This window comes from Balaenoptera acutorostrata, chromosome 18 (genome assembly GCF_949987535.1).
Source record: "Balaenoptera acutorostrata chromosome 18, mBalAcu1.1, whole genome shotgun sequence".
Taxonomy (NCBI): Eukaryota; Metazoa; Chordata; class Mammalia; order Artiodactyla; family Balaenopteridae; genus Balaenoptera; species Balaenoptera acutorostrata.
In genome coordinates, this window is record NC_080081.1 from 68,297,519 (window position 1) to 68,310,360 (window position 12,842).

The 12,842-nt window shown below is 44.7% G+C and overlaps 2 protein-coding genes across 7 annotated transcripts in view; one reads left to right on the forward strand and one right to left on the reverse strand.

Moving 5' to 3' along the window:
* The first annotated feature begins 2,988 nt into the window (after positions 1-2,988).
* The window catches only part of SMAD9 (SMAD family member 9), a 63,512-nt gene continuing 53,658 nt past the window's right edge, over positions 2,989-12,842 (forward strand). For 3 of the 6 annotated variants that reach the window (XM_057533066.1, XM_057533073.1, XM_057533071.1), the window contains exon 1: positions 3,371-3,617. The gene's annotated coding sequence lies outside the window, so the exon portion shown is untranslated. Of the gene's footprint in view, positions 3,008-3,370; positions 3,618-3,639; positions 3,727-3,806; positions 3,825-12,842 lie in introns of those variants that run through there. The other 3 variants (XM_057533069.1, XM_057533067.1, XM_057533070.1) reach the window with 3 other exon arrangements.
* Positions 3,462-4,471, reverse strand: LOC130705600 (uncharacterized). The gene is made up of 2 exons (XM_057532709.1): positions 4,411-4,471; positions 3,462-4,231 (listed from the first exon to the last, which is right to left on the reverse strand). Exons 1-2 carry the CDS (start codon positions 4,469-4,471, stop codon positions 3,462-3,464), a joined length of 831 nt encoding a protein of 276 aa, XP_057388692.1.

A 12,842-nucleotide genomic window follows, 5' to 3' on the forward strand; every position in this document is an offset into this window, starting at 1 on the left:
GCTTCCCACTAGCTATCGGTTTTACATTTGGTAGTGTATATATATCCATGACACTCTCTCACTTCGTCCCAGCTTACCGTTCCCCCTCCCCGTGTCCTCAAGTCCATTCTCTACGTCTGCATCTTTATTCCTGTCCTGCCCCTAGGTAGAACCTTATTTATATTTCTTATAGGAAATATATGTTAGAAATTTAAATTTCGGACTTCCCTGGTGGTCCAGTGGTTAAGACTCTGTGCTTCCACTGCAGGGGACACAGGTTCCATCCCTGGTCCGGGAAGATCGCACATGCCGCGGAGCATCTAAGCCCGTGCGCCACAACAACTGAAGCCCACACACCTTGAGCCTGTGTTCCGCAACAAGAGAAGCCCCCGCTCGCTACAACTAGAGAAAGCCCAGGCGCAGCAATGAAGACCCAACGCAGCCAAAAATAAATACAATTAAAAAAAGAAAGTCAGTCTCACCTAGTCCCTAAACAGCATGCTACCAAGCACCAATTTGAATGAATTCCAATATTAACATAAATTCAATTAAAATAATAAAGGCGTATCTCAAACCTTTTTAAAAATGAGGATCAAGAAAACTCACTGAATTATTGAAATGTCATTGTTGACCTCTAAGAATGTTGGAACAGCACTGAAATCAAATAGTTTGACAATTCTCTAGAAAAACTGAGGTTTTCATACTCAAAACCTCATGGAATTCGGCACACTCTAGGCATTTTGGGCTGTCATTATGATCGTGCAAGTTGTGTCTGCATCCAAGTCTCTGGCCAAGGCGGCTGGATGAAATCCAGGCTGCACTCTGCCTCAAAGCCAGCACCCACTGGGCTGCATCCACCGAGGGGGGCGGGCGCGCGGCGTGGTTCTCTGGCTCTCTGGCTGGTAGGCATTCATACTTATTTCTCAAGGTGTAGCTGAATTTCACCTCTGTGGAGACCTCCCTGACACCTTCCGTGTCCGTGGCCCTAAGCGACACATGAAGTTGTATGACAATCATCGGCATGTGGGTCTCTCTAGTGAGACCGAGTTTACTGAGGGCCTCTGTTCTGTGTCCATACGGTTAGTCCAGGCACCTGGTACTCAGGAAAGTGTTCAATGATGGTTATGGGTTTAAGATGGCTCTTGAAGGAAAATTCAAGGGGGAGGCAGGAAAAGTGGAGAGCTACAGATGAAATGTAGGAAGGAGACTAGAAGTGGGAGAGGTGTATAGGCAGCAACTCCAATGGCTCTGAGTGGAACCATTATAATGCTGGATCAAACATAAGGTACAACAGATGTACAAAGCAGGATCTTTGCATCTATGGATTACTGCAGACTTTCTCACAACCTTGTCCTATGTTGGGCACATGACAAGTGAAAAGAACCAACCTTCTCATGGGTAAGGAGGCTGCCCTTCCTACCACCTCTTTATGGGCTGCAGGAGCTCATGTTCAGCCAAGTTCTTGTAATTCAGAAAAGGGGGAGTTCTTGTAATTCAGAAAATTCAGCTTCGTTTTGCCATGGTTTTCAGGTCTTAAACCAAAATTTTACTGGTGTTTCTACCAAATCACAACCCGTGACTGAGTCTCAGCTCTCACATGATTCCCATTATGTACTTTTTTGGTGGAAGTTCTAACAAGCAATAAAACTGCAGCCGATCAAGAAATCAAGAGGGAAAAATAAAGCAAAGAGTCTGGATTTCCTATTCCAAGGATATTCAGCTTCTGAAAAATGGAGTGTCAGCTCTGAGCCTTCCTTCCCAGAGTGGGTATTTTCTCCTTGGAACTCAGATCTTACTGTTCTTGGGTATAAAGGATTAACCTGCTATACTAGGTTTGAGGGATAAGTGATAGGCATTGTATAAGTGACAGGTTAACTTCTCGATGCCAAAATTTCATGGTATGTAAATGAGAATGTACAGAAAAAGCAGACTACGCACAAAAAATCTGAATATCCAAGTCCTGCCAAGAGCCCAGAGAATTCTGTGAACTTAAAAAGACTGTGCCAGAAGCACAAGCCAGTACTGCAGAGGTTATAATTTCTTGCTCTGCGTTGTGTCCTCTGCGTTGTCTAATGCACGTAAGCAAAGGAAACAGACAGTGGCTGGGCCATTTCTTTTCTTAATAACATTAAAAAAAAGAAAAAGTAAGCCACATATTATCAATTGTGTGACCTCATTAGTTTACCTGCAATAAAGTGCACAGGAAGTGCAACCTGTAGTTCTTAGCAGTCCAAAGGTTTCCTGGAGTTTCACACCCAGAACAATCTCCAACTTAACACCTAGCCTGGAGCAGAGGAAAATGGGCCAGGTGTAGAAAGATGATTTAAATTCTACCACAAATGCTGTTTTACACAAGGTCACTGCTCAACTGACAACACTATGATAATGCAAACATGGCATCTGCCACAGGAAGAAAGCTCAGTGCTCTGAAAACGAGAAAAAGCAGTTAAATTCACGGCTTTGCATTTCAGGGGTATCTGGACCTTCTGGAGGACTCATTTTTCTACACATAAGAGCCAACTGAATACTGTCCCGTGTGGCTTTCTTCTACTTTCATCTCTATAGTAAATGCCTTTTCTATGAAGAGCTGCTGGCTGATGGGGAATCAGAGGCCATCAGTATGTTGGTGGCATTTCCTAAACAAATTCTGAGTGAGCTGGAGGAGGCCACAGTGACCTCCAAAGGCAGGCTATCCAGCGGGGGGGAGCCAGGCCATGAGCAAGGAAGGCTGTCCATTAACGTTGTTCACGGCCCATAAGGTTGTATCTTTATTAGATTAGACAAGAGTATATATTATATATGCTAGGCTGTTAAGCAAATAAATACGGGTAAGGAAATGACAACCCACAAAATTATATGGCTTGTTTTAACCACCACTCACCACTCAGAGTGAGTAGCTTTTCTTCTGCTTATGCAAGGGCAAACCAGCTACTCTGGCGCTCTCGGTGGGAGTAATGATCCCCTTTACTCTGCAAAGCAAGTAAGAAACAAACAGCAAATAACAGCAACCCTCAGGGCCCAGAGACAGGTCAGAAAGAGTCACTCAGGGGCGGGGGGGAGCGGTGGTCCAAACCGATTTGTTGGTCCCGTATCTCTAGTTCTGGTAACGGCCCTCCGGCCTCGGGCTCCAGGTGGAGGCAGGAAGTCTCAGCGCGGCGGGGAAGAGACGCGAGCTGCCCCGCGCTGGCGGGAGCCTCCCCGCCGAGGGAGCTTGATCGCGGACCGAGGGGAGTCCGGGGTCTCGCGGGAGGACGCAGACGCAGCCCGGGGCTGGGAGCCCCCTCGCGCGGGCCTCCCCGAGGCGCCCCCGCCGCGGGTTTCCGCGCACGTGGCCGCGGGCCTCGCCGCGCTCCCCCTCTTCGCGGGCTCCCGGAGCGGTCCGGGCGCTCGGCGGCGGCGGCGGGCGGCGGGCGGCGGGCGGCGGGCGGCGGGTGGGGGCGGGCCTGCGAGCAGGGCTTCTGGCGGCTTTCCAGGTCGGCGCACTAATACGGGCGATGAGGCTTCGCGGCTCCAGTCTGACTGACGCCGACTGGGGCCGCCGCTGCCGCCGCCGCCGCTACAGCCGCTGTCTCGGTCGCCGCCGCCGCCGCCGCCGCCGCCGCCGGGCCCTGCAGGCGCTGGGCGCGCTCAGCCAGGCGGTGAGTGTGCGGCTTTCGGAGCGGGCGGCCGGGGCACCCACCGCGGGGGAGGGGACGCGGCCAGACCTGGGTTGGGGGGGGGAGGGGTGAGCGGCACCGCGGGGAACAGGTAAGAGCTGCTCTCCCCGGCGCGCGCTGGGCGTATGCGTGTGTGGATGCGTGTGAGGCGAAGTTTTTCTTCCATAGGGAGGTCTTGGAGGCTCTTTGGTGTGTGGCTTGGCTCTTTGTACTCTCTATCCCTGTATTTCTTGGTGGGGCCTGTTTGGGGTGGGTCGGGGTGGGCGAGAGGCCTGAGGGGGCAGCTCCGGGGAGACGGCCGCGCGCCTTCCTCTCGGCTGCGGCCGCGGGGGCCGCCGGCACCTGGGACCTGTCAGAGGACGCTTGGCCCGCGGCGGGGGGCAGGGATGGGGGCTCGCCGTCAGCCCGCGGTTTGGGTACCGCGAGGGGCCGAGCACCGAGGACAGGCGCCGTGGAGACCCCGATTTGCCGCTGAGTAGCTGTTTGCTGTGGCCGGAGGGAGAGGACAGTGGAGAAACCGGGGTGCGGGGTAGTATATGTGACTCCGCTGGCCTCCCAGGCCTTGTATCTCGTAGGGTTTTTTTTACTCTGCTTACCTTTGAGACACGCGAAGTGAGCAAAAAGAAAAGTTAGGAATGTTGTTCAAGTGTCTCTGCGCTAGCGCTTGGATTGTGTTGGGAGCTGGGGTGTTTGTCTTTTCCTTCGTCTGCTGTTCGGTGCCAACTCTCCGCAGAGGGGAGGGGGGCGAGGTGGGGAACAGATACAGGAGACTTACTGACGCCAGCATTGTGATCGGAAGGAGGAGCGCGGGGCGGCGGCGGGGGGACGGGACACATTTTTATGGATGGCTAATCGCTGACAAGTCTTCCTGTTACTATGCCTTCCTCTTCCCACTCTTGACAGTGGAAATTTGAAATGGTAGTTTAGAAATACTCCGTTGACTTGTTTCTGGGCTGGAACTGGTACGCGTGAGAAATAACCTACAAATGATGTAAATCGACTTTGGGAATAAAACTGCGCGTAAATCCTTTGCCCAGTAATTCACAGTCGGATACACACCCACAGGACACTGTGGATTGCTTTTAATGGATCCAATTTACAAGTACCGTTTCAGTGGCTTGCCAGATTTCTCGGATAATCTTTTGGAAGCGTTGTTGAACAGGAATAATAGAGAATAGCTGTAAAGTCATAAGGCATTTAATAATGCTACCTCCTTGGCCATAATTGAGCCAAGCATTTGGGCATCCTTCTGGGTGAGTGACATGTTAATCCTACAGACATATCTTCTGCCTTGGGATTCCTGTCGGTGTCAGAGAATGCCATTGGATGTTTACATTTTAGAAATAGTGATCTATATTTAAAAAGGAAGTAAAAGTAAAATCCAAACACATTTTCCTAACTCTAAATAGACAATTCAATAAGTAAGTGTCCCTATATTTGTAGGAAACCATGAGCAGGATTTTGGACCGTTCTCAAGTTTGTGGTTATCCAAGAAGGATACTGCAGATAAGAAAATGATGTAATCATTTATAAATAAGGAGCATTTAAAATACATTATGATAGAAGCTTCAAATAATATATCAGAAAAATAACTTTTAGTGGCAATGATCGCCTTCATTGATGGCAAGACTGCTGTCTTTAGCAGACAGCCTTCAGCTTGTTAATCTATTCTGACCCAACCAACTCCCATTTTTATGCTTGACTGGCTATCTTTGCCAGAGCTGTTTTTTGCTTGAACCCTGTGGTTTCAAGCTATGTTTAAGAGAATGCCAACGTATTCTTGATCTGAGCAAACTCATTTTTATCACTACAGTGTTTGCTAAAAATCACAGACATAAACAAATCTTAGGGTAAACCTCTAAGTACTTTGCACTTCTCACGTCTTTGTCATCAGTCTTATAAAGTCAGTATGAGCTATTTGACTTTTCTCCTTTTAAAATCTTTTTCTTTTTCTTATATATCCCCAGTTAATGAGTAATCAGAAAATATTCACAGACGTCAACTACTATATCTCTGATTGCCCAAGACCATGGAATGAGAAAGAAGAGGGGTTTTTGTTGTTAATGAAACATTGCTAAGGATTCTAGAAGTAATAAACAACTGGTAAATTTGTTTATCCTTTCTAATCACGTGGTCAGTTGGAGGAGAAAAAAAATCTGTCAAGAAATTATTTCATAAAGATTAAAATATTCAATTTCAATTTTACAAATACTTTAATTCTTTTTAATGAGAGTTCAATTTCCTTTGCCACATTTGGAGAGTTGGTGTTTAATAAGTGGTCACTATAGAACTTAGACAACTAACTAGTTTATATCTGACATTCCCTCTGCAATAAATAAAAGAGCAATTTCATCATGTTTGGCTTTAATATGTTGGAAATAACACTTATCCACAAAATATACTCTGATACAAGGCAAGCTAAAAGTTATGAAAATGAAGAAGTTTTTTTTTAATTCACAAAACATACTACCTTGAATTTTAAAGTTCTAACAAAGCTTAGTGCAGATTTTCTGCTTATCACTTCTAACATTTAATGAGGAATTCAGAAACACGGAATAGTCCAGAATAAAACAGTAAATGTAGCAGTACATTGAAAGCATGAGTCTCTTCAAATAGTTTTAATTCTAGGCTGTTGGATTTATATTTCCTTGGTTACTGTTGCCAGTGAGTTGAAAAGTTATTCTAAAGGGGAAAAAAAAAGCAAACAGTAAATTCGTAAGTAGTTATAACAGTATGAGCACCTCAGAATTTTTTTTTTCTGTTAACCTAGTAAATGTTCATGTCATGAGTAGGGGCATAACAAAAAATAAACAAATATCCCTTGGCCATAAACTAACATTTTAAAATAAATATTCCGATAAATGATGTCTCTTAAGAAACGTGAGCTAACTAAAGTTAAGATTTTAAGATGTTTGTTAGCGTTAGAAGCCATCAGACCCATGGAAGCTGGATGTTCTTCTTGCCAGTGGACCTCAGCCTGACACTTCCTACCCCAAACCATCCTGAACACCACCCACTACTCTCTTTTTGCATCAGCCTTGAGCTGACCCTAGACCACTTTTCCAGGCTTATCTTCCCACTTCTTCCATATTTTATGCTGCAATTAAAATAAAGAATTGTGATTTCCCCTGCATACCCTGGCTTTCCTCTCCTCTGCACGTTTCCTCATGCTAAGGCCTAGAATGCCTTCCCCTGCTTCCCGACCTCTCACCAAATCCACAGACCTACCAGCATCTTCCTCATCTTTAACGGCCCTGTCCAGGTGTGTCCTCCTCTGATGCCCCTGGTCTCAGGTGTGTCCTCCTTTGAGCACCTGTGGCTCTTGACATTTTGCACTCTTGCCCATCTTGTCTGCTGTTGAATTACTCATATGCTAATTTATTTCTTATCCTCAGACAATCCTTTCAAGATCTGTGAAGGAACGGACTGTGTTTTTATCTATCGTTTTCATTCCCTTCATGCCCACCACAGTGCCCTGCTTAGTGCTCAGTCAATAAATATTAATTAATTGACACGTCTTTCACTGAACCCATGGTCTCGTCTGGAATAAAATCTGCAAAGGAGTTTCCCCTAAACGATAGGTCTTAACGGTCCATCTTTCAAGAAGCCAGTGTTGAACTTGAGCTGAGGACGTGTTAAGAGGCTGTGGAGAATAAGCCCTCACCCCAGCCCAGTTGAGCCTCTTTCTCCTGAATATTATGGCTGAGCATTACAGTCAGGAAAGCTTATATGATACTCTTATTGCATTAGCAATTTTCCATATCAGATTCACTAAATACACAATGGAAACCATTTAGCAAAAAAAAAAGGCCAGATTTTTAATGTGATATGGCTACCACAATGAAACTCTAATTGGATTCCACAGAAAATTGCTAACACGATATGCTGACCCCCTTCCCCCAGCAATAGCCACAGAAAAATTGATACTGTTTTTAGTGTACATGTTTCAAACTATGCTCACAAAAGAAAAAGCTGACTGCTGCTGAGATGAGCTTCTGCTCTGGTCAGATTAGGATGTATAAAGAATCTTGTTATCAATCTTGTCAGAGAGCTGAATCTCCCTTCTGTGTCTTGCTCATTACATTACCAAACCATACTATATCCCATATTAACGTGCATCGTATTCTGTTCAGTGGTTCAGAATGAATAGAGTTAATATAATGCAAAAAATATAATTTGTGTATAAATATCATGCCTATATAATATAGTCCATTATACAGTTTTAGTTGGGAAATCTAATCGACTCAAACCAGTTTTTTAAGAACCAGAGAGACTATGACATAAAATTTAAATGCAAAACTTAAAATGAAAATGCATAAATATTAAGAGACAAATTATAAATGTGTGTATACAAAGCTGTATCACTTCAGAAGTCCTAAACACTGATGAAATGTTGGTTCTCCCCCTTCATTCCCTAAACCATATTTAATTCAAAGACAAAAATTTAACCCATGAAATCAGTGTAAAGGAGTCCTACAAAGTTCTGATTTTTCCAAGAAGACAGTTTTGATTTTCTTTTTCAGGGGGAAATCTAAATATCAAAGTCCCTCTCTTTCTTCCTCTCTCTCTCTCTCTCTCTCTCTCTCTCTGCGTCTCTCCTGATTATCTGATATCACTGGTGGGGATTATTTTTATATATGAATTTTCCCTTAGGGAAATTTAATATTTCATATCTGACCACTTCCTTTCCCCTTTTTCACATTTAACTTTGAGGGACTGCACATAGGAAACGTGTATTCCTCAATCATGAAATGGGTTTAGGGCTGCAGTAGTGCAAAGCTGTCTTTGTTTACAAACACTGGGATTATCAGAGGTGGCCATCCAGTTCTCTAGCCACTGGACAGATAATCTGCAGAGTTCACATGTTCTCTGGGGGCCACCCAGATGTGTTAATGGCCTTGGGGATTCGTTCTGAAACAGCTTAGGGTTTGGAAGCGGTGGAGGTGTGAACATTCTGTGAGGGAGCAGCAGTTTCACCCGGCCGATTCCGAGAGCACATCCCCAGATAGAGGGGGCCACGTGCCTTCACAAACCCTTCTTAACCCATGGGGCATCTTCTTCCATGTGGCCTAATATTTTTCTTTTTTAATCTGTTAAACTGCTTAGAAGCTGATCAAATGTAGATTTGCTTTAGTTACTGTGTGTGTGAGTCAGTTTGTTTTTACAAAATGCAGTTCATTGTGAAATAGGTAGATGAGGCAGTTTATCAAAAGCCTTTGAAGGATTTTGTCCCGAGCCCTCATGGGCTTTGGAAGGTTTAGAGCAGATTTGCAGATTTTTTTTTTTTTTTAAGGAGCGTTTGATGGATGGTAGAGTTCATCTGAAGTGCTACGAGTTGCTTTCTGAGTACTTGTATGTAATTTAATTGACTTGGTGGTAACGCATTTCAGAAAATAACTCAGAAAAAAATGACAGATTCCATCAGGGTTCTCCATCTCTTGGTAGAATATTTGATATCTCCTATTATTCGCACTTGATTACAAATCTATTCATTCATCTTGCTTTTTTTCTTTGCTAAGAATCACACATGAGAGAATTGGAGTTTGGTAGGAGGAGAAAGGAGAAAGAGTAGGTCATTTAAAAGTTGGTGCATTAGGACAGTTGTGAGGATTGGAGGTGCCTGAGCTTGGGCAAAGGGTGCGGCAGAAAGCAGGTCGGCAGATGCCGAAGGTGGACGTCACCTATTTGGGCTGGTTTTAGCAGTATTAGAGGCTACGTGTACTGGGAGTGGAGAGGGTCCTGGTGGGCTGGCCAGGGAATTTATCAGCACTTGCAACATTGTTTCTGCGGGAAAATGAATTCCAGTTTCCCAATGACCACACTGAAATGCACAGGACTTGTTCATAAAGTGGGACCACCAGGGATTAATGACATGAGTGATTATTATTAATGATATGAGTGATTATTAGAAGCCAATGAATGTGAAAAATGAGAAAATGTTATAAACTAAAAACATTTTAGGTCCCAAGTGCTTTTCTTTCACTTGTTGATGCCTTTATATCATTCTTGCCTGATATCCTAGGGGTAGTAGGATTTCATTTTTAGGAGCAGAAGTTGGATCAGATGTTTGTCAGAGACAAACCCTTGTGTACATAAATGCTTCCCTTAGGATTTATTAGTTATTATGTGTTTACACAGAGCAGTCTTTAGGTGTTGGATGTTTGCAAACAATGGCAAGTTGGTGTCTGGGTGTTATTTCAAAGGATGACACCTTTGTGTTATCATTGATCTAAATTGATTGCAAATATTCATTTTAAAAAGTTTTGTAAAATACTGTATTGATTATGTTTGGGGGTCATAAAATGTGATTTTGTGGATGTAGTAGTTGCTCTAGAAAGTGGAACTGATACACTTGGTCATTCATTCAACATTATTTACTCTGTGCCTTTTGTACCTACACTGCCTATGAGACCCCAAACCAGGCAGTCTGGACCATATAAAAAGGTAACCATGGGCTTCCCTGGTGGCGCAGTGGTTAAGAATCTGCCTGCCAATGCAGGGGACATGGGTTCGAGCCCTGGTCCAGGAAGATCCCACATGCCGTAGAGCAACTAAGCCCATGCGCCACAGCTACTGAAGCCTGCACTCTAGAGCCCGCGAGCCACAACTACTGAGCTCACGTGCCACAACTACTGAAGCCCGCAAGCCAAGAGCCCATGCTCCACAACAAGAGAAGCCACCGCAATGAGAAGCCCGCGTAACGCAAAACGAAGAGTAGTCCCCACTCGCCGCAACTAGAGAAAGCCCGGGCGCAACAACGAAGACCCAAAGCAGCCAAAAATAAATAAATAAATAAAATTTATTTAAATAAAAGGTAACCACATAAAGTAGCATAACAAAATAAAATCCCGGTATCCAGGATTTCTTAGCCTAATTAGAGAGAGAGAGAGGTCAGGAAAGCAGATATCAAATTGTTTACCCAATAGTAAGTTTTTTTATACAAAAAATTGACCTATTTGGATTTCTCTAATTTTTCCTGGTTAGAATTACATTTTAACTGTGTGTGAATTTTGAGTCACTCTTGACAAGGATAATTAGGACGGTATTATATGGGGCTCAGCACTCTAACCAGAGGTGAAATAGAAGGCATAATGGGAATAGAGGTTCTGGTAGCAAGTCCCTGTGAGAACTTAAGGATGCTGAGGGCATCCCTGGGCCTGGAATTTAAGAATGCTGAGGGCATCCCTGGGCCTTTACCACTCTGATTTTCCCAGTTATTCTCTGCTGGCTGAGGAAGTTTGCATGGCCCCTCCTACCGGAAACCTCCCCCAGCCCTTTTAATAACAGTTATAATAATGCACCTGTCACCTGTCTGGTAATAATGTGTTTAGATTTCTGTTTCCTCCCGTAGACTGTAATATCTTACAGGAAAGGGACCATATTTTATCTTGAAATACCCAGTGCCTAGCACCATGCCTGGTTCATCATTGCTACTTGATAAATTTAGTTCTTCCTTCAACCATGTCCTTTTCTCCTCCCCTAAGATAGGTTGGTGTTTCATAGGGTAAGGAGGGAGGAAGCAGAAGACATTTGGATTTTAATCTGTAGGCACAGGAGAGTGATTCCATTTTGTCCTGTGGTCAAAAAAGAAATACTAAAGGGTTTGAACAGGCAAATCACATAATCAAAGGGGTGTTTGAAGGGAGGTGAAGACCAGTTGAAGTGGTACAGTGCATCTGAATGCCCACATTCGCATCCAGCGAAGCTGGTGAGATGGTTGATACACCATGAATGCCTTTGGCCAGTAAAAATATGCACTTATCCGAACAGCAATGCATTACACAGCTCATTAGTGATTCTCCTCCATCGGTTTTTAATCTCATCCTTCAGGAAGCCTGTGGCCAGGAAACTCAACCTCCCACAGTACATGCACATCAAGAAAACATTTTAAATTGCCCACATCATTTTTAAAAACATTTAAAATTTTCTTCACAGCCATTGAACACTTTGCAGGTATTCAAGTACAGGTTGGTGTTCTCTGTGACATCACCTTCAGTAGATAGACTGTTACATGCACAGGAAGGAGGGAACACATTATGTAATTCTGCCCTTCAGAAGAATTTATTGTATCACATCAGCAAAGTAATGGGTTTCAGGTCAGCAGTTAGACTGATTACATAGGGCTTGATAATAAAATAGTTCATGTTACTGATAAAGCTGGATTTTACCTGTATTCATGCAACATTTGTTGTAGTCCAGACCTGGTGTTAGGCTGTACTGCCCACCCCGTGGCACAGCCTGTGCCCTTTAGAAGGAGCTTGACATCTCTGGGGAAAACAAGTAACAAATATAAGGAGTCAGGAGTGATGGTGCTACTGTGAAGGTCTGTGCCAGGTGCTGGGGAAGCCCAGAGGAGCCGTGGAGGCCAATTCATGCTGCTATCTGGGGCCGCAGGGAAGCTTTCCAGGAAGTCGCCTTCCAGCTTGGTCCTGAAGGCGGAGCAGGAGGTGGCTGCACACAGGCCTCCTGGGCAGAGGGGAGGGAGTCAAGGGCAAAGGGAGCGAGAACTAGTGAGGCTGGGAATGTAGTTGGGGAGGCCAGGTTGTGAAGAGCCTGGTTTGAAATTGAACGCCAAAAGCATCAAATCATACCCCACCCCGCAATGATATTTACTGTTGTTGTTTTATATAAAATACGCAAACACATACCCAGAGTAGAAATTTGGATAAAAATATTTTAAAGCACAAACAAAGCACGTTTAATCCCCACCCCTGGAGATAGATACTGTCCATTCGGCTGCAGACTCACAGCAAGGTGTCACTGAGGACTCGGAATGACATCGCATGAGGGCCCAACAGGGAGGGTGCTTTCTGGGGGGTGGGCTGCTGAGGGGGGAGGCACGGTTGAAGGCAGCTGCCTGGAGAGATCCAGACTCACTGAGGACGTCCAGGGTGGGACATGGCTAAGAAGTGTGTGGCAGGGCCCATCGCAGGATTCGGTGACCTGTGGGGTATGGGATGGAGGGAGAGGAAGAAATAGAATTTCCGTGGGATTGTTCTGGGTCAAGTGTAGCTCCTGGTTTCTAGCTTGGACTAGTGGTTAGAGGGTGGTGCTACCAGCACGTGGGGAGCACAGGGAGAAAAATGGTGCTTTAAGAGGTGTAACAGGATCTATTTCTTTCTCTTTTTTTTTTTTTTAAATTATTTATTTTTTATTTTTGGCTGTGTTGGGTCTTCGTTTCTGTGCGAGGGCTTTCTCTAGTTGTGG